This window comes from Manis javanica, chromosome 6 (genome assembly GCF_040802235.1).
Source record: "Manis javanica isolate MJ-LG chromosome 6, MJ_LKY, whole genome shotgun sequence".
Taxonomy (NCBI): Eukaryota; Metazoa; Chordata; class Mammalia; order Pholidota; family Manidae; genus Manis; species Manis javanica.
In genome coordinates, this window is record NC_133161.1 from 128,002,213 (window position 1) to 128,027,638 (window position 25,426).

General features: G+C 39.0%; 1 protein-coding gene across 1 annotated transcript; it reads left to right on the forward strand.

Annotated features, from left to right (window-relative positions):
- The first annotated feature begins 861 nt into the window (after nucleotides 1-861).
- LOC140850181 (olfactory receptor 4S2-like) lies at nucleotides 862-1,797 on the forward strand. Its single transcript, XM_073239952.1, has one exon. It carries the CDS (start codon nucleotides 862-864, stop codon nucleotides 1,795-1,797), a length of 936 nt encoding a protein of 311 aa, XP_073096053.1.
- Nucleotides 1,798-25,426: the final 23,629 nt, after the last annotated feature.

Genomic DNA, 25,426 nt, shown 5'->3' on the forward strand with positions numbered 1-25,426 from the left:
ATCATTAAAATGATGAATGAAGCAATGGTGGGATTAAGGGCAGAGTCCTTCCTTTTCTTTTTTATTATTTTGTTTGCTTGCTTGCCTCTTTCATTTTCTTTTTCCTTTTTTAAGTTAACAACCAAGTGTTTAAAATACTAATAAAAGTATTTCTTGGTTTTCACTCAACACTTACTTTGAATGTGGAGAGAGTAACAGAGATTTCATTTCACATCCATTCTGATCTAACAGGTCCTAATGTGTCCCCAGCAGTTTCTCTTAGGTTTATGTTTTTTCTTATCTCTTTATCCAGCACCATTATCAGAGAATAAGATTTGTGTAAATCTGGTCCTCTCACTACCACATGACACCACCTCCTGACTGACTAAGAGCTTGCCCACTCGGAATATTCAGAAGAGAAAATGTGGGCACATATACACTTCTGTGTCAATGATAAGACAAAATTTTCCTAAAAGATAATTAATTGTTATCATGTTCCCAAACACAGAACTATTGGGCACAATGCCTTAAACAGAACAAGAACTAGTAAATTTTTAGAAGAAACAGAAGAGGAAACCTCAGTAAAAGGTGAGGGAAGCGGGACTCCCGCTTAACGTGTGACATACAGAGTTTGCTTTCTCTGTCTGGTCTTTGTTTCCTCATCTCATGTGAACAAATGGACTATGACGCTGAGAGGATGAGGGGACATGCACAGGTCAATATCTTCACGTATGCATGCCAAGCGTCTGTAAGCACCCAGTTTCCATTTTCAGCTATTGTGGGCATGCAAGTGTTTTGAGTTAGAAATAAATGTTGTTGGTCTTTGTATGCTTTTCTTTCAGATTATCAAATCGTCTCCTGGAACATTGGGCTGCTAATTCTATGGAAAAAATAAACAACGTAACTGAATTCATTTTCTTGGGTCTTTCTCAGAACCCAGTGGCTGAAGAAGTTTGTTTTGTGTTGTTTTCTTTCTTCTACACAGTCATTCTCCTGGGAAACCTCCTCATCATTCTGACAGTGTATGTAGGTAACCTTCACAAGTCTCCGATGTATTTCTTTCTCAGCTACTTGTCTTTTGTGGATATTTGTTACTCTTCAGTTACAGCTCCTAAGATGATTGTTGACCTATTAGCCAAGAGGAAAACTATCTCCTATGTGGGGTGCATGTTGCAACTCTTTGGGGTCCATTTCTTAGGTTGCACTGAGATCTTCATCCTCACTGTAATGGCCTATGATCGTTATGTGGCTATCTGTAAACCCCTGCACTACACGGCCATCATGGACCGTGACAGATGCACTAAGATGTTGCTGGGGATCTGGGCAGGTGGGTTCCTACACTCTGCTGTCCAGGTGGCTCTGGTAGTCCAGCTGCCCTTCTGTGGGCCCAGAGAGATTGATCACTACTTTTGTGACGTGCACCCTGTGCTGAAACTTGCCTGCACAGACACATACCTTGTGGGTGCGGTTGTGACAGCCAACAGTGGTACCATCGCCCTGGGGAGCTTTGTTATCCTGCTGATCTCCTACACCATCATCCTGGTGTCCCTGAGAAAGCAGACAGCAGAAGGCAGGCGCAAAGCTCTCTCCACCTGCGGCTCCCACGTCGCTGTGGTCATCATCTTCTTTGGTCCCTGTACTTTCATGTATATGCGCCCTCGTACTACCTTTAGAGAAGATAAGATGGTGGCTGTATTTTACACAATTATCACCCCCATGTTAAATCCCCTGATTTATTCACTGAGAAATGCAGAAGTAAAGAATGCAATGAAGAAACTGTGGGACAGGAAGTTTTTCTGGGAGGCTAACAGAAAATAGTTGTAAAAGTAACAATTTAAGCTAGATTCTCTTAAAAGTCCCCATCTGTACAATGAAGAGAGTAATAGCATCCATACAGGATTTCCTTGGAGGAACACACAAAAGAATAACACATTCTACAGAAGGAAGGCATTATTTATCTTATTATAATTATTTATTATAAAACATATGTAATAATTGATTATACTGTTTATAATGTTTCACATTCATGTCAGAAATTCAGCATGATCATAGTTTCATTCAATACATATACGTTGTGTGAACAGGAAAAGCATTTAGGGAATAAAACAGCTCTCAGAGCTAAAGAATTCTGATGTCAGTCTTCCAAAACACAGTGAAACCTGAGCCCAGTAGGTTGGAATGGCAAGAAGGTGAGAGCAGGATGTGAAAGAGAAAAATCACAGGCTTAAAAAAATAGAAGACCTGTTCTCATCCTCTTGGGAAAAGCTTTTCTTTTCTCTAGGACTCATTATTTTCTTTTTAAATAAATTGATAAGGGATTAGGAGAAGGATTACCTCTAAAATGCCCACTTTAACTGTAACATCCCACTAATGTTCTCCTCCTGAGTCTAATCTCTCCCTGTAGTCTGTAGGCAGCACTCCCTACTACTGTAAATGACTACTAGAAAAAACTAAAGAAAATGAAAGAAACAAAGACATCCCTGCTAACATGTCTTTCAGCAAAGCAACCTCGGATCCCAATAACAGTCTCTCTTTTTTAAAGGCATCCTATAGCTCATCACCCAGCTCCTCCAACAGACCCAATGTGTGTCTCTTTCCTCGGTAACCCTTTCCTGTATCTTGAGAAATAAAAATCTGACAATCCCGACTCCCACACAACCACTCAGGGCCTCTAAGCAGTGTTCTACCTCAAGGAGGGTTAACTCCACAGCTGCCAGTGTCTCCAACCACCCCCACTTCTAAGGAAGGGCCCATGTGTCTAGGAGGTACTTTACCCTAGGCCAGTTCACCACTAGAGGCTCTGCGAATGGAAGACACATAGATGGGTGCTCCCTGGGTGGTTCCCCACTGCAGCAGCAACTGGGGGCTCCCCACCATCCACAGGGGGATTTCTGGGTATCTCCCCACCATCTCCAAAGGCAGCTTGCCCAAGCATCACACACATGAAGATAGATTTCAGGTCCAGAGTTCCTGCCAATTATTCAAGGTGTAACTCCTGGGGAAAAATGTGTTCCCAGTGAAGGGAAAATAAACCACAAACCACTGAAATAGAAATCAGTTGATGGAAAAAGAGGTCTTTTATTGCTTACAAGAATCCTGGCTCCATCCATGTTATCCCGCTTGTCCACATCTCCCACCATCCTGGCTGGGAGGCACCCAGTAAACCTCTCCCTTCCCAACCACACCCTCACTTCTGCCACCCCTATTAATGTGGAGATGGACTACTTCTATTAGGCAGGAAAACAGATATGAGCAGTGTGGAAAGAGAATACGGTCAGTAAATCCCACTAGAAAGGACTAAGAGTTAACCAGTTAAAACGAGAAAGACAGAAAATACTTAGAGCTAGTGAATTAGTCAGTAAAAGCTCAAAAGGCCAGGAGCAACTTGGGCTGGGATGCTTGAATATTCCCCAGTTAAGGAAAAGTAACTGAGCACAGACCATGTCTTCATTGTGTCAATTAGATCATTAGATCATGCCATTGTAAGATTTACTTTGGCCTGCTAAAAGGCCCAGCTATAAACAGCATTATAAAGACAGGAAGATTCCTCTTAAAGCTAAAATTGCATTTTAAAACCCAAGAAGTTAAGAAATAACTTAACATACTCTTTACCAAACAGACAATAACTCAGCCCACCTTCGAGGCAGGGCAGGCAGTCTTGACTGATATGCTCCCAGACCAGAAAGCTACTATCCTGGGAGGGAACCAGAGCAGTAAATTTCTTGTGTTAAACTAATTTTGCAGAATTACCCTTAGGACTGATAAGAAACTTAATGTCTCATCAAAGATAAACATCTTGAAACCACTTAACAAGTCTGCACCCCCAGCCCTTTGTCACATTCCTGAAAAATTCTCCGAAGGGGGAACCCCCAGTGTTTCAGGGCACTCCTCTCTCTGAATGCTCCACACTTTGTGAATGTACAACTTTGACTTTTTCCATATCTTTCAGCACGCACGTCTCGCTGAGGTCACCCAGACTTTGTAAGTGCATAGACTTTCTTTCAACAAAACTTAAACCTTACAAGGTGGCTTCCCTCCCTGAGGTCGCCTATACTTCTTCTCTCTTTAAGTAACTTTAAATAAAACTTTTATCCTGCTTCACTAGTGTATCTAGGCCTTCAATTCTTTGTTGCAGAGGGACAAGAACCAAGGAAAATACACAATACACCCCTAACACCTCTCTCCACCCGCTTGTAAACATCTATTGGAATGGAGATGGACTAAGGCTAGGTGAGAGATCCTAGAAATACTGCAATTTTACCCATATCATGGAACAGGTTTACCCACATATTACACAGTTTGCCCTGGTGGTACAGGCCCTTTGGGGGAAGGATCAAAGAGATACTTATATATTTTCTGCACAGTAGTCCTTTTAACAGAGATGGGTTCTTGGTCTTGTCTTGAGAAAGAATTCAAAAATGAACAAAAAAAGAACTGAGCTTTAGAAATTTATTGGAAAATAGTCATACAGAGAAAAACAAAAGTACACACCTGAGGGTTGAGCTCTGCCAAATCCAGTAGGACTCACTTGAGGACACTCTATAAAGCATCCTATGTAAAGGGAGATGAACATTCACTAAATGGGGAACTAAGGGAATAATAGGGGTGTTTTCAGAGTTCAGGTTTGCTCCATTCTCATGCCAAATTGGTGACTTTTGGTAATGTTTGATTCTCACCAGAACTCTTATGCCAAGGGGAGGTGTGATTTGTGCTATGTTAATGAGTGCACAACATATACTGGGGTGAAGTGTAGGTCAACTTCTCCTCCATGTTGGAATCAGTCAGTTTTGGCCTGTTATTTATACCCTCACTCAATACATCCGGTACCCTAACAAGAGCTTACACAGAATGTGTGGAATGTAAACAGTCAACCAAAGTCCACCTCCCTCTCCATGCTCATATCTGGTGATTTACCTACTCTTAACACTTCCTCAGAGACTTAAAATGACATCCAATTATTGGGCTCTGAAAATTCAGTTAATTCTAGACTTGGGTCAGGAGCCACAATTTATCAATGTGGTGACTGACGTTACAGTTCTCATCAGCTCTTTTTCTTGCTATTATTAAACAAGTCCTGAAATGTTCCAGTTGCTTGTTTATCCATCCAGTTGGCTTCTGTCCATCTTGCCCCTAGAAACACCGTGATGTATTTGCCATTGTCAAAGAGCCAGATGAGAAAAGGCAACCAGTTACACTGTGATTTTGTTGTCAATCCAATTATTTCTACCTTATCTCTAATAGGTATCAATGCCCCCATATGCCATTCTGGAATCCCACCATTCCCAATGATAACTGGGAGCAAAGGTCTAGGGAAGCATCTTTACCTCTAACTCCTACTAAACTTCTCAAAAATGTTTGTGCTCCCCTTACCAGTAAACAGCTATTGCATTAGTAGAGAGGGTGTGTTCTGAGCCCTCCCAGAAAGCATTGACAGTCAGCTTGTGGGCTCTCTGGCTTTAGATTCTAATATTAGTGTGAGTCTTTCTCAACACTATGCCAAGAAACTTCCTGTATCTCCATTGCATTTACTGAGCTCTACTGTGGTAGGCGGAATAATGGCCCCTAAGGATGTCTACACTCTAATCTCTGGGACCTATGAAAATACTAGTTTACATGGCAAATGGGGTGAAGACTAAGGCAGACTTTAAAATAGGGATATTATCCAATATTATTCAGGTGAGCCCAATGTAATCACAAGGGTTCTTCAAAGTAGAAGGAGTGAAGGGCAGAAAATAAAGTCAGAGGAAGATGTGACAATGAAAGCATCATCAAAAATGCAACACTGGTTACATGAAGAAGCAACCGAGAGGTCAAATCCAAGGAATGTGGGCACCCTCTAGAAGCTAGAAAAGCCAAGGAAACGGCTTCTCCCTTACAGCCTCCAGAAAGGAACACAGCCCTGCTGACACCTTGATTGTTAGCCCAGTGAGACCTCTGTGGGACGACCAACCTACAGAACTGTGAGATAATAAACCTGTGATATTTTTCACTACTAGGTTTTGTTTATTACAGCAACACTAGAAAACCAGTGCAGCTCCCGACCTGTATGTGCCTAGACAGCCAGCTCCAGATGTTTCTAGAACATGCATATTAGGTTCCTAATGCTGCTGTAACAAAGGACCACAAACTGTGTGGCTTAAGCACCACAAATGTTTGGCCTTATGGTTCTGGAGGCTAAAGGCCTGAGACCATGGTGCTAGAAGGGCTCGCTCCTCTGAGAGCCCAGGACGATCTGTTCTGCACCCCTCTCCTAGCTTCCGGTGGTTTACTAACAGCCATTGACCTCCTTTGATTTGTGGATGGTCACTCCCAATCTCTGTCTTCATCTTTACATGGCATTCTCCCTGTGTGTGTGTGTCTGTGTGTGTCTAGATTTCCTCTTTTTATAAGGACACCAGTCATGTTGGACTAGGGTTTACCATAAAGACCTTATATTAATTTGATTACCTCTGGAAAGACCTGTTTATGTAGGTCACAGCCTATAGCTAGGGATGCTATCCACTGGAACACCTGGGGACACTCACCTGGGCCTATACCCTGGGGCAACACCCTTCAGGCATATCCCCCACTGACCATAGCCAGGGTGTGGCTGGGCCGCACCGTGACATGGGATATGTAATCTGTGAACCTGGAGTTATGCCTTCAGTGGGTTTGAAACTTGGCAGCTGAGGTATCACTTTTTACTGATATATCAAAACCGCGAAGTAGGATTAAAGGAAAATGCAGAGCCACCCTAATGCTCAGGTATAGTTCACCCAGGGCTTCCTAAATGGGGAGCTTCATGGGTGAGGCTGTTTTGCTCCTTATCTAATGTGCAGATGGCCATATGTTTGTTCCAAATGGATGTATTTGAAATGGTTGCTTCTGCAATCCAAAGCTTAATGTCTAACACTTACATTATTATCAAAAAAGCCTGACATCAGGCACTTATAACATAAAGCCCTACATTTTAAGAAGGGCACATTCTAAGGTACTGGGGATTACGACTCCAATATATTCTTTTCTTGGGTGACACAGTTCAACCCATGACAACATCAAATTTCAAGTCATGGGTGAATGCCTTATGTCAAAAATCTCTTCAATCTCCAGACTACATATATGTATTTTTTAAGTGTAAAGGTTTTTTTTATTATATGTAACATTAGGCAAATTTATTTAAAGCCAATAATTTTTTATTTAAGGAATCTCACATAGGAGATTGCGGTTTTTCCACTGCCCTTCAAGGTTACCTTGGTTCCTCTAAAGTTTGAATTGAGATTTATCTTCAAGACAGTCCTTTTAAAAATAATCTATTCCTTGTTTTAACTGAAATATATCTGATGTACATTTATTAAGAAACAGAATTCATCCAAATAGATTTGAAGATCTAATTTGCTTTATCAAGGGATTCATGAATTGGTCAGCAATTCATCTTGCAAATAGAGATATTCTGGGAAACTGGATAGAATGGAAGGTTTTTATAGAAAGGAGGAAGGGAGAAAGGGTATTAGCAAAGGAAAAGAAGGGATTGTTTCAGACAAGGTCACTTCCTCTTATGAGGAAGAGCAGGGGAATTATAATGCAGATCACATCCTCTTCTTTTAGAGAAGATGGAGAAGCTCATGTGACAGATGATCTTATCATTGATGCTGACCAGAATATCCCTGACTACATTTCTGGGGAAGCTTGAAACTTGGACTGTATTTATCATTAGGCCCTGGTTTGGTGACTTGGCTTCGTGACACAATATTGGGTCTGTGTCTTCCTTCTTAACATTTCATATAAATTTAAGGTGTACAATATGTTAATTAGATACATGAATACATTGTAATATGATTGCCATTTAAAAAATACTTGGAAACTGCAAGCATTACATCAGTGAATAGAAGTTATATCATTCTGCATTGCATGTAGATAAGTGCTTAATATGCTTATAATAAAAATGTTCTAAGAATGCTAAAAAACATACCTAATAAATATTAAAGTAATACAACCTATACTTAATCCCCAGGTGTCATATCAGTCAGCCCATAATTCTTCTGGTTGGGCTTATTTTATCTTCATTTGAATATGGACAACCTGATGATATATTTCAAAAGTTCCCCAAATTGAACTTTGGGATGTAATTTGTTGAAGCAATTTACCCTAGTGCCCTTTAAATACCACGTGAGTTCAAATCATAATCACTCCTAAGCTACCACACCCAAGAATAGGACAGGTTTCAGGGATATGCTAGCACCTACAGAGAAAAAAATTAATGATTAGGTCTTTCATACTTTAAGCAGCTCTGTCTTTGTAGTTCTTTCCCACAGATCTAATAAATATTTAACAATATTTATATATATTTTTATTTATATTCATTATATTATATGAATATATATGAATATATTATATATCTTATTATATATTATATATACATATACATTCATTATGTATAAATATAGCAATTTTATACATATTTATCATATATGTATTATTAAAGTAAACATTAGGCATTTCTAATGATGAGCATCTATGAGAAAAGCCCATCATGATAGACTCAACACCAGATTTACATTTTGTTCCTCTGTGTTTACACCTCCCATAATGAAGTGCAGTGATCCCCCCATTCACACTTGCACACAGTAGCCTAGTCCTAATATTCTTATGCATCTCATTTCCGTCTAGCACAAGAGTGTAACTTTCCTGCTCTGACTTTCCCATGACTTGGGCCTGGTGAGCTGTTTGGAAGCAGTAAGTGGTGAGGGAGGAAGCTCTTGAGGAGAACAGATACTGTTGAAAGGTGCCTTCCCCAAATGCTGTAATAGTAAGGTGTCTAGGCCAGGGAAGACTGTTATTTCCTCTTGTTGAAGGGAAATTAAGTTACTTATGACAACCAAGAGGCGGCAAGATAATTTATGTGTGCCTGGTTCTCACCCATTCCCACACAAATGTATCTATTTTAGCATATTTGTGATCTCAGCGTCCCACTCTTTCCCTATCAGAACATTGATTTTAAAAAGAAAATCTGGAGGCGGAGCCAGGATGGCAGAACTCTCCTTCCAAAACCACATATAATTATGAAAATATAACAAAGACAACTCTTCCTAAAATAGAGACCAGAGGACACAGGACAACATCCAGACCACATCCACACCTGTGAAAACCCAGCACCTCACGAAGGGGGTAAGATACAAGACCCAGCCTGGGGTGACCCGAGCGCCCCTCTCCCAGCTCCCCGCTGGTGGAAAGAAACCGGAGAGGTTTTCTTTTTCTTTTTTGAGGAGAGCTTTTTGGAAGCCTTAAAGGGACAGGGACACCAATACCAGGGAAATAGGGCAGTAAGACCGGTGAGCGAGTGCCTGAGACTGGCATCTGAGGACAAAGAAAATCGAGTATTTTTCCCTTTTGTTTTGGCGAGTGCTTTTTGGAAGCCTTACGGGGACAGGGACCCCAATACTAGGGAAACAGGGCAGCAAGACCGGTGAGCAGGTGCCTGAGACTGGCGCCTGATGATAAAGAAAATCGCTCGTTTTTCCTTTTTTTTTTTTCCTCTTTCGTTGTTGCTGTTGTTGTTTTAGTTTGGAGAGTGCTTTTTGGAAGTCTTAAAGGGGCAGGACAGGACACGTAGCACAGAGGCAGGGAATCTGGGGATCCCTGGGCAACAGGGAGCACAGAGGCCCATTATGGAGATAAATAGCCTCCTGGCCACTCCCCCTACAATGGGGCTCCACCATTTTGGAGGAGCAGACCCAGCCAGGCCATGCCCACAGCAACAGCAGAGATAAACTCCATAGAAACTGGGCAGGTAGCAGAAGCTCTGTCTGCGCACAACTGCCAAGCATAAGCCACTAGAGGTCGCTATTCTCCCAGGAGAGGAAGGCCACAAAAGAGCAAGAAGGAAAGCTCTTCCAGCCATCACTCGTACCAGCTCTGCAAACTATCTGTATCACCATGAAAAGACAAAACTACAGGCAGACAAAGATCACAGAGACAACACCTAAGAAGGAGACAGACCTTACCAGTCCTCCTGAAAAAGAATTCAAAATAAAAATCATGACCATGGTGACAGAGATGCAGAGAAAAATGCAAGAGCAGTGGGATGAGATGCAGAGAAAAATTCAAGAGCAATATGATGAAGTCTGGAGGGAGATCACAGATGTCAGAAAGGAGATCATAGAAGTGCAACAATCCTTGGAAGGATTTATAAGCAGAATGGATAAGATGCAAGAGGCCACTGAAGGAATAGAAACCAGAGAACAGGAACGTATAGAAGCTGACACAGAGAGAGATAAAAGTATCTCCAGGAAAAAAACAACACTAAGAGAACTATGTGACAAATCCAAAAGAAATAATATTCATATTATAGGGGTACCAGAAGAAGAAGAGAGAGGAAAAGGGATAGAAATCTCTTTGAAGAAATAACTGCTGAAAACTTCCCCAAACTGGGGGAGGAAATAATCGAACAGACAACAGAAATACACAGAACCCCCAACAGAAAGGATCCAAGGAGGACAACAGCAAGACACATAATAATTAAAATGGCAAGGATCAAGGACAAGGAAAAAGTTTTAAAGGCAGCTAGAGAGAAAAAGGTCACCTATAAAGGAAAACCCATCAGGCTAACATCAGACTTCTCGACAGAAACCCTACAGGCCAGAAGAGAATGGCATGATATATTTCAAGCAATGAAACAGAAGGGCCTTGAACCAAGGATACTGTATCCAGCACAACGATCATTTAAATATGATGGCAGGATTAAACAATTCCCAAACGTGCAAAAGCTGAGGGGATTTGCTTCCCACAAACACCTCTACAGGGCATCTTACAGGGACTGCTCTAGATGGGAGCACTTCTAAAAAGAGCACAGAAAAAACATACAACATATGAAGAATGGAGGAAGAGGAATAAGAAGGGAGAGAAGAAACGAACCTCGAGACAGTGTATACAACAGCTCAATAACTGAGCGAAGTTAGGCAGTAAGATACTAAAGAAGCTAACCTTGAACCTTTGGTAACCACGAATCTAAAGCCTGCAATGGCAATAAGTACATATCTCTCAATAGTCACCCTAAATGGAAATGGACTTAATGCAACAATCAAAAGACACAGAATAATAGAATGGATAAAAAAGCAAGATCCATCTATATGCTGCTTACAAGAAACTCACCTCAAACCCAAAGACAAGCACAGAATAAAAGTCAAAGGATGGAAAAACATATTTCAGGCAAGCAACAGTGAGAAGAAAGCAGGGGTTGCAATACTAATATCAGACAAAATAGACTTCAAAACAAAGAAAGTAACAAGAGATAAAGAAGGCCACTACATAATGATAAAGGGCTCAGTCCAACAAGAGGATATAACCATTCTAAATATATATGCACCCAACACAGGAGCACCAGCATTTGTGAAATAAATATTAACAGAACTAAAGAGGGAAATAGACTGCAATGCATTCATTTTAGGAGACTTCAACACACCACTCACCCCAAAGGATAGATCCACTGGGAAGAAAATAAGTAAGGACACAAAGGCACTGAACAACACACTAGAACAGATGGACCTAACAGACATCTACAGATCTCTACATCCAAAAGCAACAGGATATACATTCTACTCAAGTGCAAATGGAACATTCTCCAGAATAGACCACATGCTAGCTCACAAAAAGAGCCTCAGTAAATTCCAAAATATTGAAATTCAACCAACCAATTTTTTCAGACCACAAAGGAATAAACATAGAAATAAATTCTACAAAGAAAACAAAAAGGATCACAAACACATGGTGGCTTAACAACATGCTTCTAAATAATCAATGGATCAATGAACAAATCAAAACAGATATCAAGGAATATATAGAAACAAATGACAACAACAACACAAAGCCCCAACTTCTGTGGGATGCAGCAAAAGCAGTTTTAAGAGGAAAGTATATAGCAATCATAGCACACCTGAAGAAGAAAGAAAAATCACAAATGACTAGTATAACATCACAACTATTGAAACTGGAAAAAGAAGAACAAATGAGGCCTGAAGTCAGAAAAGGAGGGACATAATAAAGATCAGAGAAGAAATAAACAAAATTGAGAAGAAAAAAACAATAGCAAAAATCAATGAAACCAAGAGCTGGTTCTTTGAGAAAATAAACAAAATAGATAAGCCTCTAGCCAAACTTATTAAGAGAAAAAGAGAATCAACACAAATCAACAGCATCAGAAATGAGAACAGAATAATCACGACAGACTCCACAGAAATACAAAGAATTATTAAAGACTACTATGAAAACCTATATGCCAACAAGCTGGAAAACCTAGAAGAAACGGACAGCTTCCTAGAAAGATACTACCTCCCAAGACTGACCAAGAAAGAAACACAAAAGTTAAACAAACCAATTATGAGCAAAGAAATTGAGAAGGTAATCAAACATCTACCCAAGAATAAAACCCCGAGGCCGGACGGATTTATCGCGGAATTTTATCAGACAAACAGAGAAGACATAATACCCATTCTCCTTAAAGTGTTCCAAAAAATAGAAGAGGAGGGAATACTCCCAAACTCATTCTATGAAGCCAACATCAACCTAATACCAAAACCAGGCAAAGACCCCACAAAAAAGAAAATTATAGACCAATATCCCTGATGAATGTAGATGCAAAAATAATAAAATATTAGCAAACAGAATTCAACAGTATATCAAAAGGATCATACACCATGACCAAGTGGGTTTCATCCCAGGGATGCAAGGAAGGTACAACATTCGAAAATCCATCGACATCATCCAGCACATCAACAAAAAGAAAGACAAAAACCACATGATCATCTCCATAAATGCTAAAAAAGCATTTGACAAAATTCAACATCCATTCATGATAAAAACTCTCAGCAAAATGGGAATAGAGGGCAAGTACCTCAACATAATAAAGGCCATATATGATAAACCCACAGCCAGCATTATACTGAACAGCAAGAAGCTGAAAGCATTTCCTCTGAGATCGGGAACCAGACAGGGATGCCCACTCTCACCACTGTTATTTAACGTAGTACTGGAGGTCCTAGCCATGGCAATCAGACAAAACAATGAAATACAAGGGATCTAGATCGGTAAAGAAGAAGTTAAACTGTCACTATTTGCAGATGATATGATACTGTACATAAAAAACCCTAAAGACTCCACTCCAAAACTACTAGAACTGATATCGGAATACAGCAAAGTTGCAGGATACAAAATTAACACACAGAAATCTGTAGTTTTCCTATACACTAACAATGAAACAAAAGAAAGAGAAATTAGGAAAACAATTCCATTCACAATTGAATCAAAAAGAATAAAATACCTAGGAATAAACCTAACCAAATAAGTGAAAAACTTATACTCTGAAAACTACAAGTCACTCTTAAGAGAAATTAAAGGGGACACTAACAAATGGAAACTCTTCCCCTGCTCATGGCTAAGAAGAATTAATATTGCCAGAATGGCCATCCTGACTGAAGCAATATACAGATTTGATGCAATTCCTATCAAATTACCACCAACATTTTTCAATGAATTGGAACAAATAATTCAAAAATACATATGGAAACACCAAAGACCCCGAATAGCCAAAGCAATCCTGAAAAAGAAGAATAAAGTAGGGGGGATCTCACTCCCCAACTTCAAGCTCTACTACAAAGCCATAGTAATCAAGACAATTTAGTACTGGCACTAGAACAGAGCCACAGACGAGTGGAACAGATTAGCGTCTCCAGAAATTATCCCAAATATATATGGTCAATTAATATTTGATAAAGGAGCCATGGACATACAATGGCAAAATAACCATCTCTTCAGCAGGTGGTGCTGGCAAAACTGGACAGCTACATGTAGGAGAATGAAACTGGACATTTGTCTAACCCCATATACAAAGGTAAACTCAAAATGGATCAAAGACCTGAATGTAAGTCATGAAACCATTAAACTCTTAGAAAAAACATAGGCAACAACTTCTTAGACATAAACATGAGTGACCTCTACTTGAACATATCTCCCAGGCAAGGAAAACAACAGCAAAAATGAGCCAGTGAGACTACATTAGCTGAAAAGCTTCTGTACAGTGAAAGACACCATCAATAGAACAAAAAGGAACCCTACATTATTGGAGAATATATTTGAAAATGCAAGATCCGATAAAGGCTTGACATCCAGAATATATAAAGAGCTCACACACCTCAACAAACAAAAAACAAATAACCCAATTAAAAAATGGGCAGAGGAACTGAACAGACACTTCTCCAAAAAAGAAATAGAGATGGCCAACAGACACATGAAAAGATGCTCCACATCACTAATTATCAGAGAAATGCAAATTAAAACTACAATGAGTAATCACCTCACACCAATAAGGATGGCTGCCATCCAAAAGACAAACAACAACAAATGTTGGCGGGGCTGCGGAGAAAGGGGAACCCTCCTACACTGCTGGTGGAAATGTAAATTAGTTCAAACATTGTGGAAAGCAGTATGGAGGTTCATCAAAATGCTCTAAACAGATTTACCATTTGATCCAGGAATTCCACTCCTAGGAATTTACCCTAAGAATGCAGCAATCGAGTTTGAGAAAGACAGATGCACCCCTATGTTTATCGCAGCACTATTTACAATAGCCAAGAATTGGAAGCAACTTAAATGTCCATCGGTAGATGAATGGATAAAGAAGATGTGGTACATATACACAATGGAATCCTACGCAGCCATAAGAAGTGGAAAAATCCTACCATTTGCAGCAACATGGATGGAGCTGGAGAGTATTATGCTCAGTGAAATAAGCCAAGCTGAGAAAGAGAAATACCAAATGATTTCACTCATCTGAGTAGTATAAGAACAAAGGAAAAACTGAAGGAACAAAACAGCAGCAGAATTACAGAACCCAAAAATGGAATAACAGGTACCAACGTGAAAGGAACTGGGGAGGATGGGTGGGCAGGGGGGGATAAGCGGAGAGAAGAAGAAGGGGGGTATTAAGATTAGCATGCATGGGGGGGAGGGAAAAAGGGGTGGGAGGGCTGTACAACACAGAGAGGACAAGTAGTGATTCTACATTTTGCTATGCTGATGGACAGTGAACGTAAGGTGGTTTTTAGGGGGGACCTGATATAGGGGAGAGCATAGTGAACCTAGTATTCTTCATGTAAGTGTAGATTAAAGATTAAAAAAAAAAAGAAAGAAAGAAAGGGAGATTACTCCTTGATAGGATAAAACAGTTGGTAAATCAAAGATTAACGCATGCTTTAAATATCGTTAATGTTGATCACTTAAAGGGTGTCAGATGATCGATCAGCTATGGAAGTACTCTATTCTGATAATTTTCCTTTCTCTTAATAAAAATAAAAAGTAAAACAAAAAAAAAAGCAGTTCCTTTGTCCAGACCTCCAATGAGTTCTACACAGTGGTATAGAGGGCATGTCAAAGTGTGGTCAAAGGGTCTGTTTGTTTCTATGCAGAAGATCAAGGCCTAGCTTGGCTACCCAGAAAATGAACTAAGATACGATATGAGGAGGAGCTTCCGGCATCAGCACTCTCTGGAGGACTCGTGCCGGGGGATGATCATCAAAAAGCCTCCACAGGGATCCAGGCGATGCTGCGGTTGTGGCTGCGTCTATCCCACCATTTCCTGGATTTGCCATTGGAATGAGGAGGGACATGTCTAGGCTGGCAAGTGCATATAGTGAGACAATGAATTTGAGTGGATCTGTACTGTTGGAACTCAGTCAGGAGTTGGGAGGGGTGCAAGTTGTAGCACTCCAAAATCTTACGACTATAGACTATCTATGGTTAAAAGAACATATGGGATGTGAACAGATCCCTGAAATGGGTTGCTTTAATTTGTCTGATTTCTCTCAGACTGTTCAAGTACAGTTGGACAATATCCATCATATCATAGACAAATTTTCACAAATGCCTAGGGTGCCTAAATGGTTTTCTTGGCTTCACTGGAGTTGGCTGGTAATTATAGATTTGTTTTGTTTATGTCACCGTATTCCTATTATGTTAATATGTGTGTGCAAGTTAATTAGTAGTTTAAAACCTATACATACTTAAGGTACTCTACAAGAAGATATGTCAAAGAAATAATCAATCCTCCCATGTTTTCTTCCATATGCTACCTCTGTAGCTTTTCTTCTTCCTTTCTAATTACAACCCTTAAATAGAATTCGTGCCTCATGTCGAATTTAACAAGTATCATAATTCCTCCAGGTGGTAAAGATACCTCGAGACAAGTGCTGGGCATAGAAGCCACAGGGCATAAATCTGCAAAGAAGTAAAAAGCTAACTTTTTCAAACAATATGGCTTCTCTCTCACTTATCAACTTTACATTTCCCTGTATGGCCCTGGGAAATGACTGGTTAGCCAGAGACGGGTAAGATTCCTCAAGGGAGGAACAACCTAATTCAGGCACAATTGCAGGGGGGCCATCAGGTGAGAAATTGGGGAACAACAGTGGTGAAGCTTAGAACCTCACCCCTCCCCGTGTTGAGAGAAAGCTTCTGCATCCGTGGATGTTTTAAGGCCCTTGTCTAGCTTGAATTAACACATAGTCTACAGGCACACACCTGATCATATACAATTGCTCTCTTACAACACTAAACTATGTTTTCTACCTTTATCTTGCATCTACCTACCACTTCAGCAGTTTATTAAAAATAAAAATAATAATAATAATAAAGGGAGAAATGTGGGATCCACATATAAATCAAGTATAAAAATCAAACGATTATTCATATTTGACCTGATTGTTTATAGTTCATAATGATCAGAACCGAAAGTTTCTGTGATGACTGCCCTTGTACTGTTCACCATGTAATAACTTATTCACTATGTAAGAATTCGTTCACTATGTAAGAACTTGTTCGTTATGCTTCAGAAGATTGGAGACTGATGAGAACTAGGCTTGAGATGGATTAATGATTGTTCATTGAGCATTGACCCCCTTATACAGAATTTTATTGTTGTTAACAACCATTTGATCAATTAATATGAGAGATGCTCTCTCAAAAACAAAACAAAACAAAACAAAACAAAAACAAACAAACAAAATCCTGGTGAGGTGGCTCATTTAGGCATCTTTGCAGTTCTACTAGATCATAATATCGAGGACTAGAATTAGATCACAATCTCTACCTGCTGGAAATGTGACAATAGTGATCATGCGAGCTCTCTATTAAAGCATGTACAGAAGACATATTAGATAAGAGTGTATCTGGGGAGGCACCTAAATTGGATCCAATATATACCTCTTTTCATGTTTTACTTATGTTGAAAGAGAAGACTTTAACTAAAACTTCGCCACTGGGAATCTACTAATATGAAAACTTTGCAAGAGCAGGACCAACCGGTAAACAGTGATAGACTGCTTAAGATGGATTCACCTTGAAATTCACAGAATCTGGAAAAAAAGTGATGTTATATGTCCCTAGAATTCACTGTGCAATTCATAGGTTTCCATTACCACAAGGAGAAATAAATTATCTTTTCCTCCAGCTAAATAACTTCTAAAGTTCAAGATATGATAAATTTAATACCAATTTAATAATCTTATGTAATTTAGTAGTATGAATAGAAACGTAAGTTCCAAGTAAACAAAAATACTCATCTTGACTTTTTATATGGATAACAATACAAATAAGAAAAAAATTGAAATCAGAAGATACTTAGTGATGATTAGCAACTGGTATGGAGGTGGTTGGTCACAGAAGGTGATATACCTCTCCAATTCATAACTATAATTTTCATCCAAGTATCTCAGTCTCTCACAAGTTAATCTCTTTTCTGGATTGTTTTAAAACTCAACAAAATAATTCATATCTGTGATTTATTTTTGTTTCAAAGCCTAAATTCTCTGTTATGTGTTACAACATTGTTTCTTTAATCAGCTATTATTTTCTAATTCCCTACCATCAGCTGCTCACATTCTTTATTCCTAGCCCAAATGAATAGGTCTACCTTTATTTGGGTTGTCTGTGCTTCAATCAGAATAACTCAGCATTTTATATAAATTATTATAATTGGTATGATTCAGGACAAAACTTAACATTTCCCCAAAATTATGAGGTTGTTTGAGGAGCAAAAAGTAGTCCTTATAAACAGAATAACAATATGAGTACAACCCCAATTATCAAAACTTTCCTTTGACAAAAAGACTCCTTTAGAACAGTGAATTTTCTCACCATGTCTGTCACTGTTCTATAAGGATCTTGGTAAACTATGATAAAAATTCAAACTATAACCGCAAGAAATGTAAGGGAGATTACCTAGATGGTATGTCTTCCCTTAAAACATGAAGAATTTTCAGTTATTTGTATCTAGTGCCTTCTGCTGGCAGGAAGAACAAGAAAGCTGAAGGTCTATGATCAGAAAAAATGTGACCACAGGGTCTAATAAATAGATTGTTTGGAAAGAAAACCTGTCAGACTGTGGATATAAGCACAAAGAAGTGTAACTATAAGCACAGAACACTTGAAGTCAACATTATGAACGACATAGATCAAAACCACAGGCCACTAGGCAGACAAGAGAGGCAGAGATGCAACAGTGAACATCTCAGGCAACATTCCGTAAGTACCGGTTTATACCTGATCCTGTCTCTTCCTCTACGTAAAAGTGATTTGACACTAACTAGTTACTTTACAGTAATGTTGCTTACTTTCATAAAGGAAACTAACCCCTATGTTCCAGGATAGGATTACATTAGCAACATGGTGAAATGATAGTAAATCCTAGGAACTTCTAGGTCAGTCCAAACTGTGAAGAAAAATTTGAAACTTTCATCTTTTGTCTTCTGAGACTAAGTTGTTGCTCCATAAATTCCTCGTGGCGATTTTCACTTCTGCATTTCTCAGTATATAAATCAGAGGGTTGAGCAAAGGTGTTGCAAGTGTATAAAACACAGCTATAATCTTGTCCATGGGAAAGGTGGTTGCAGCCCATGTGTACACAAATACACAAGGACCAAAGAACAAGGTGAGCTCAGTGATGTGGGAGATGCAGGTGGAGAGGGCTTTATTCCTCCCTTCAGCACTGTGGTTCCTCAGAGAAGGCAAGGTGATAGCCTAGGAGAGCACCAGCATGACAGGGCTGACTGTACAGATGGCCCCACTGTTGGACACCAAGAGATTAACCATGTAAATGTCTCTATAGGCAAGTTTCAACAAGGGCTGCAAGTCACAGCAATAGTGATCATTCACACTGGGACCACAGAAAGGTAACTCAAGGCAGAAAAACCTGAGCTAAAGAATGCACACAGGACCCCACCCAGGCCACAGTCACCAACACACCACAGACCAGTCGACTCCTGAAGGTCATAGTGCAGGGGCTTACAGATGGCCACATAGTGGTCGACAGCCATGAGGATTAGATGAGGATCTCTAGGAAGCCCAAAAATTGGAATGAAAAGACTTGTATCATGCATTCATTGAAAGAGAGAGTGTTCTTCTTCAAAAGGGCATCCGCAGTCATTCTATGGGCAACGGAGTTAGAGAGGCAGGCATTAGATAAAGATCAGTGGAAAAGGAAGTACCTCAGACTCCCAAGGGTCTGGCTGGTCTTGATGGTAGTTATGGTCAGCAAGTTACCCAGCGACATACCCGAATAGAAAAGCAAGAAGGCGGCACGCGCTATTTTCTTCCTAACAGGATCCTGGGTCAACCCAAGCAGAACGAACTCACTCACATTATGATTCACCTGCATGATTTCATGAATGAGAAGGGAGTGAGTGTGAAATGGTTTATCCGCACAAATAAAGGAATTAAATCATGGTGAATGTAATTTTTAGGTAATATTTTAAGAAAAATAAATATGCCTCATTTTGGACATTTTAGCTGTGGTTTCTTAATAATTCAGTTGAACACTTTTTTCCTCAATCTGCAATGATCACTTCATAGGGTCAGTATGAGTCTCAAGTAAGCTTGTGAAAGTGATATCTTCCTAGCATCTTTGAAACACAACACTCTGTATCTTTTGAAAGATTCTGATTAATTTTGACAATGCATTGAATATAAACTTAAGAGATATGGCTCCACTTTATTATTAAGTTGATTTTTTTCACATTCAATAAGTTTGGGACCCCTGTTTTGATGGGGTATCACTAGGTACTCTGAATATATTTCATTGCCCTTAGAGGTTCATGATATAAATGTAAATCAACACCCACTCCTACTCCACAAAGCGTGTCTCCTTCATACATATATTTATCCATATGTTTGTTATACATATTTATACAAATGTATATTTTTATAAATATATACCATGCTTTGTTTCACTGTACACCTGCTTCCAGATATTACAGACTGAGAGGAGGAAGAGAATCCCTTACAGCCTTTTTGATAATATGCTTTTATCTTGAAACACCCTTATATATTTAGTATCTGCTACACACTAATGTAGAGAAATAAATGTTCTTTGATAATTACTAATATCTCAAATATCTCCATTTGTAGTTTTTCCTCCCAGTTTTGCAAAGTACCCCTTGGAGGGCCCAAAGTTCCTGAGGTTACATATAAGTGAAAAAGAGGCACTATTACTCAACAGTTCATGTTTCCCCAATTTCTATTTAAGCTTAAGCATTTTAGATTTGAAGTCATTTGTGGAGATGTCATTCATATAGAACCAGATGTGATCCCCCATAGAGTTTATATTGTTCAGGCACCTGAAAACCCCATGTTCTCATAACAGAACAGAGATTCAGAAGAGGGAGGGAGATATAATTGCAGAGAAGATGAATAGTGGATGCTCAGTTACTGACTTGATTCAATTTGTTCTGTTCTGACAAGTCAATGATTATTGAACTTTGAAATTTCACTTCTAATAATGATTTCTTTCTTCAATTTTGGAAAGGAAGATTATCAGTAGCTTCACTTCCAAGATAAAATCTTCTCTAGATATTTGTCAAGATGATGTTGAAAGGAACATCATAGGCAAGTAAAAATACAAACTGAAAATGTGATGTATTTAAATTAACTCGGAACACCTACTTATCCCGTTGTGTAAACCCATCCACACCTCAAATATTCTGTTTTGAAAGTGTGTACAGCCCTGCCTATGATAAACTAAATACACACAAAATTTCCTTTATATATTTTTTCCTCTCCCTTGATAAATTCTCTTCAACAAACTTGAAATATCTTATCTTCCTCCAAATTAAAGACTGCTCTTGGGAGAGTGTCTGATGAAGCTATTTGCTTTAGTATTGTAGGGCTTTTTAACTTGATTTGGATTGTATGCCATTGGCAAAGATGTTAAACTATAAGGGAACTGAGTTTTGGAGTCTTAATCAGTAAAATAAACTCATTCTTTCCTTATTCATTTGAAAGAGTGATCCATCACAAAATACTTGTACTTGAAAATATGGCCTGTGATTGTGGCCACTCCTTTGAGTGTATGGCTTTGGTACATACATTATTGACCCCTTAGACCTTCTAGAACAAGACTATTTATACATTTGGACATATATTTTTAAGATAAATTAAGTATATATACATATCATTTCATTAACTTGTTAATAATTGTGAATTCTCATAGTCTCCTTCCTTCCTGGAATGTCATTTCATTTGCAGCTACTTCTACTGTCTCAAAACTTCAGCACACAACTGCTAAGAAAAGTCCTCTGATGACCATCAGCGATTACATTGTGATAAAGGAAATTGTCTCTCCTGTTCTCTAAAGACCTTTTTTTAATTACTTTTCTTAAATATTACGTACTATGCCTAAATTAAATTATGTATGTGCTTCCTGTAGCTTCCTTCTTGGTATAAGAATCTTTGAAAACTACACATTCTTAGAATTTTGTTCTCCATAGTTCTAAACCCCATGCCTTGTATAATGTAGGTACTTAATTAGTGCTGCTAAGCTGTACTTTTCTTCTATTACCTCTTAAAATATATTATTTGATTGTTCCTATGATTCTGATTATAAAATACTTTCCCATCATTAATGTGCTGTGGCCTTCTGTATATATGGTCTATCTATGACATATCACATGCTCTCTATTTATAAATGCAGAAATAAAGAGATCAGTTATATATAGCTAAGTATATCGGCTCCACAGCCTCCAGTAGAAGATGTGCTATGAATGGCACCACATGGCCATGTAAGATTTTGAGACTCTGACACCCATAAAAATAATCATCTTAAACATTTTACATTTTTTATATGAATCCTTAGCCCCTAAAGAATGCAAGGAAAACCTTAACATTTTTCCTATTCTCCTGCTACAGATGCACATTTTTGTGCGTTTTTCAGAGGATGACAACATGGCTATTTTTTCCAGAGTAAAATAAACACTTTTTATCATGTTCTCAACAGAATTGGACATGAGGATAGATTATAATAATCTGGAAAGAAAACAGCAATAACAAACTAGTACATCTTTTAATAACTACTTACTTCAACTTTTCAAACAAGTGTAGCCAACTTTAGAGGGCTAAATTTGTCAGAACAATAATAAGCAATGCTTTGGGTTGTTAACAGAAGATCTGAAAGGAAAGCATAAAGAAAAAGTGGAAATTAATGAGGGTGGAATACAAAGTGTTAGGTGAATCTTTCTGTTCTAAAAAATATGTTTTACTGCAGAGGCTACAGTGCAGTGAGAATCATTCCTTTCTTTAAGGACTCAAACTACTCAACCCTCTTTGATTCACTTACACTAGCCTTCTTTCTTTGGGATAATCCCTGTGATCATCTGATTCCTACACAAAATTTGCCACTCTCTGTGGGAAGGTCAACAGATTGTCACAAGATGCTTTATCTCTCAAAAACCCAAATTAAGTGATCAAAACTCCCCTCCCACATACAAGGCACATTGGCTTTCACCTTCATTGTAAGAGTTTTTAGTCTCTACATTGTCATGTTTCCTCTGAACTTTCCATGAGGATTGTTTGGTTTTTCAAACTAAATCTCAAATGTGTTTCAACTGTAAGTTAAATTCTTAGAATATCACTTAAGAACCACGCAAAGAGCAATAGTTCTGTACTGTGATAGAGCACATTCTATTTAAAGCTGTCGTGTGCAGATAGGAAAGCTGCTATTCTCTAGAAGCTACTTACGTGAGAAGCATTTGGGAACTTTTCTGCATTCTGTCAACTCCAGAAACTGTAATAAGCCTTAGGACATGGCATGCCTCCTCCTATCCCCACACAACAGTGATGGTTTTTCACATACCTGGTGCTCATAAAATATTTGTTGAGTTCAAAAAGATTGGCTTAGTTAAGCTTATATTTAATTCTATTTATTACTACACTAATAGAAAACTTTAAGAAATATAACTTTTTCTGTTTCTTTCCAATGGTAGTAGGAGTAATATAGTCAAAAGACATATGGAAATATATTTGAAACTCACCTCAGTGTCCAATCAGTAGATGAATGGATAAATAAGAGGTGGTACACATACACAATGGAATACTATTCAGCCATAAGAAAGAAACAAATCCTACCATTTGCAACAACATGGATGGGGCTGGAGAATATTATGCTCAATGAAATAAGCCAGGCAGAGAAAGACAAGTACCAAATGATTTCCCTCATTTGTGGAGTATAACAATGAAGCAAAACTGAAGGAACCAAACAGCAGCAGACTTAGAGACTCCAAGAAGGGACTAGTGGTTATGAAAGGGGAGGGGTGTGGGAAGGTGGGTCAGGAGGGAGACGGGGATTGAGGCGTAGTATGTTTAGTACACATGCTGTGAGGGGTCACAGGGAAAACAGTGTAGGACAAAGAAGGCATAGTGACTCTGTGACATCTTACTACACTGATGGACAGTGACTGCAATGGGGTATGGGTGGGGACTTGATAATATGGGTAAATGTAGTAACCATATTGTTTTTCATGTGAAAACTTCATAAGAGTGTATATCAACAAAACTTTAATAGAAAATATAAAAAGGTGCATGCTGGATTATCTTTAAGATGCCTGATTACAAAGATGTGAGTAGTCACCTACCTGTTAGGGCACTCTCAATCCGTGACAAGTATTTCCACCTCATTTTGAAAGCAGCGTTCCATAGAATACTGAAAAAACATTCCCTTTCTGCATTCTAGAGGGAATATTTTAAGACATACTGATGTAAGATACTAGCATCCCTGAGAGCAGTAGTCCCTAAAGTTTCTCTTCCTCTCTTAGTCAAAACAACGCAGATGTTGTAGTGAATTTAACTTGTGCTTTGTCCAGTTAGACCATAGACAGGTAAGTTAACTAACCTACCTCAGACTCAAGAATCAAATACAAACAAAAGTCTGGTGGACTAGGTGCCTCAGGCTGACAACAGACACTAGGAAAAAAGAGGAAAGTACAACTGGATGGCAGAGAGGGTGACAGAGAACAGGAAAAACAAACAATAGTGTGTCTGGTAAAAGAAGAGGTAGATTACTAAAAAACTACTCTGATCCCACTTAGTGCCCTAGGTTGCCCGTTGTGCTTTGAGAGACAACATTTTCTATCTCTTGTAATTTATTTGCACGTACAGTCCAGGGAAGGCAGTATGGTGTCTTGAAACCAGAGGTTTAGGCCATGGGCTCCAGCTAACCCCCATCAGGGAACCACAGATTTGTTAGCAAGTGGTCTAAGCATTAACATGTATACCGAGCACTATTTCTGAATATCTCTCATTTTTTTCAAGTAAACTTCCTTTCGTTTTGCTAACTAATATCAGAAAGAAGACACTTTTTAAGGAATACGTTTTATTGAAACAGCATTACTTCTTCACCAAATATTTACTCAATGCCTTTTGTATACTGAGCTCTTTGTTGGCCACTTTACTTAAGTTATATCTTTTCCTGTACATAAGTCACCCATGAGGTAGCACTAACGGTGACACATCACATGAGAGAGGACTAAAACTCATGGAAGTTAAATAGCTTACCCAGGTCGCACACGTTTTGATGTGAACATTGGCACTGCTCCTTTTCTCACACTTGGCTCTCCTTCGACACACTTTGCGATGCTAGTCTAGACTGAAAATCAGGGAGAACAAAAACACGATGGTGATGAAAAGAAATTTCTAATGGCTAGCAATGGTATCTCAGGTTGAGCAGTTTAGAATTCATAGTAAGGACAGGAAATGTCAGGTTCTCCCCATAATAATTTTCATGACGTGGTGTGGAATGTAGCATTAGTAAGCAGGATGCATTCGACCTATGGTGGACACTTGCTGTTTTGCTGAAAACTATCTATACAGTTCCTCAGATAATATCCTAGATGCTGGTAATGATGTTAAAAATGAGTTGTAAAACTGTCTTAGTGGGTCTTGATCGCTTTTGCCTGACAGGAGTCCATTTTCCTTCTTTGAGAAACCGTAAGTGCCCATTTTCAGCATATAAGTGTGAGTGCGTCCACCTCCCAAGGGGGAGAACCTGACTCCTGGGTGGTTGATCAGAAAGCATTTCCCTAGCTTGTAATGACTGAGTCAGGGATCTATTAACAGATGAAATGTGGACCCAATGCTTTCTTGGACTATGGAGGAAAGT

What these genes read in the sequence shown, in the direction of transcription:
- LOC140850181 (XM_073239952.1), top strand. Translation starts at nt 862, where the DNA reads ATGGAAAAAATAAACAACGTAACTGAATTCATTTTCTTGGGTCTTTCT.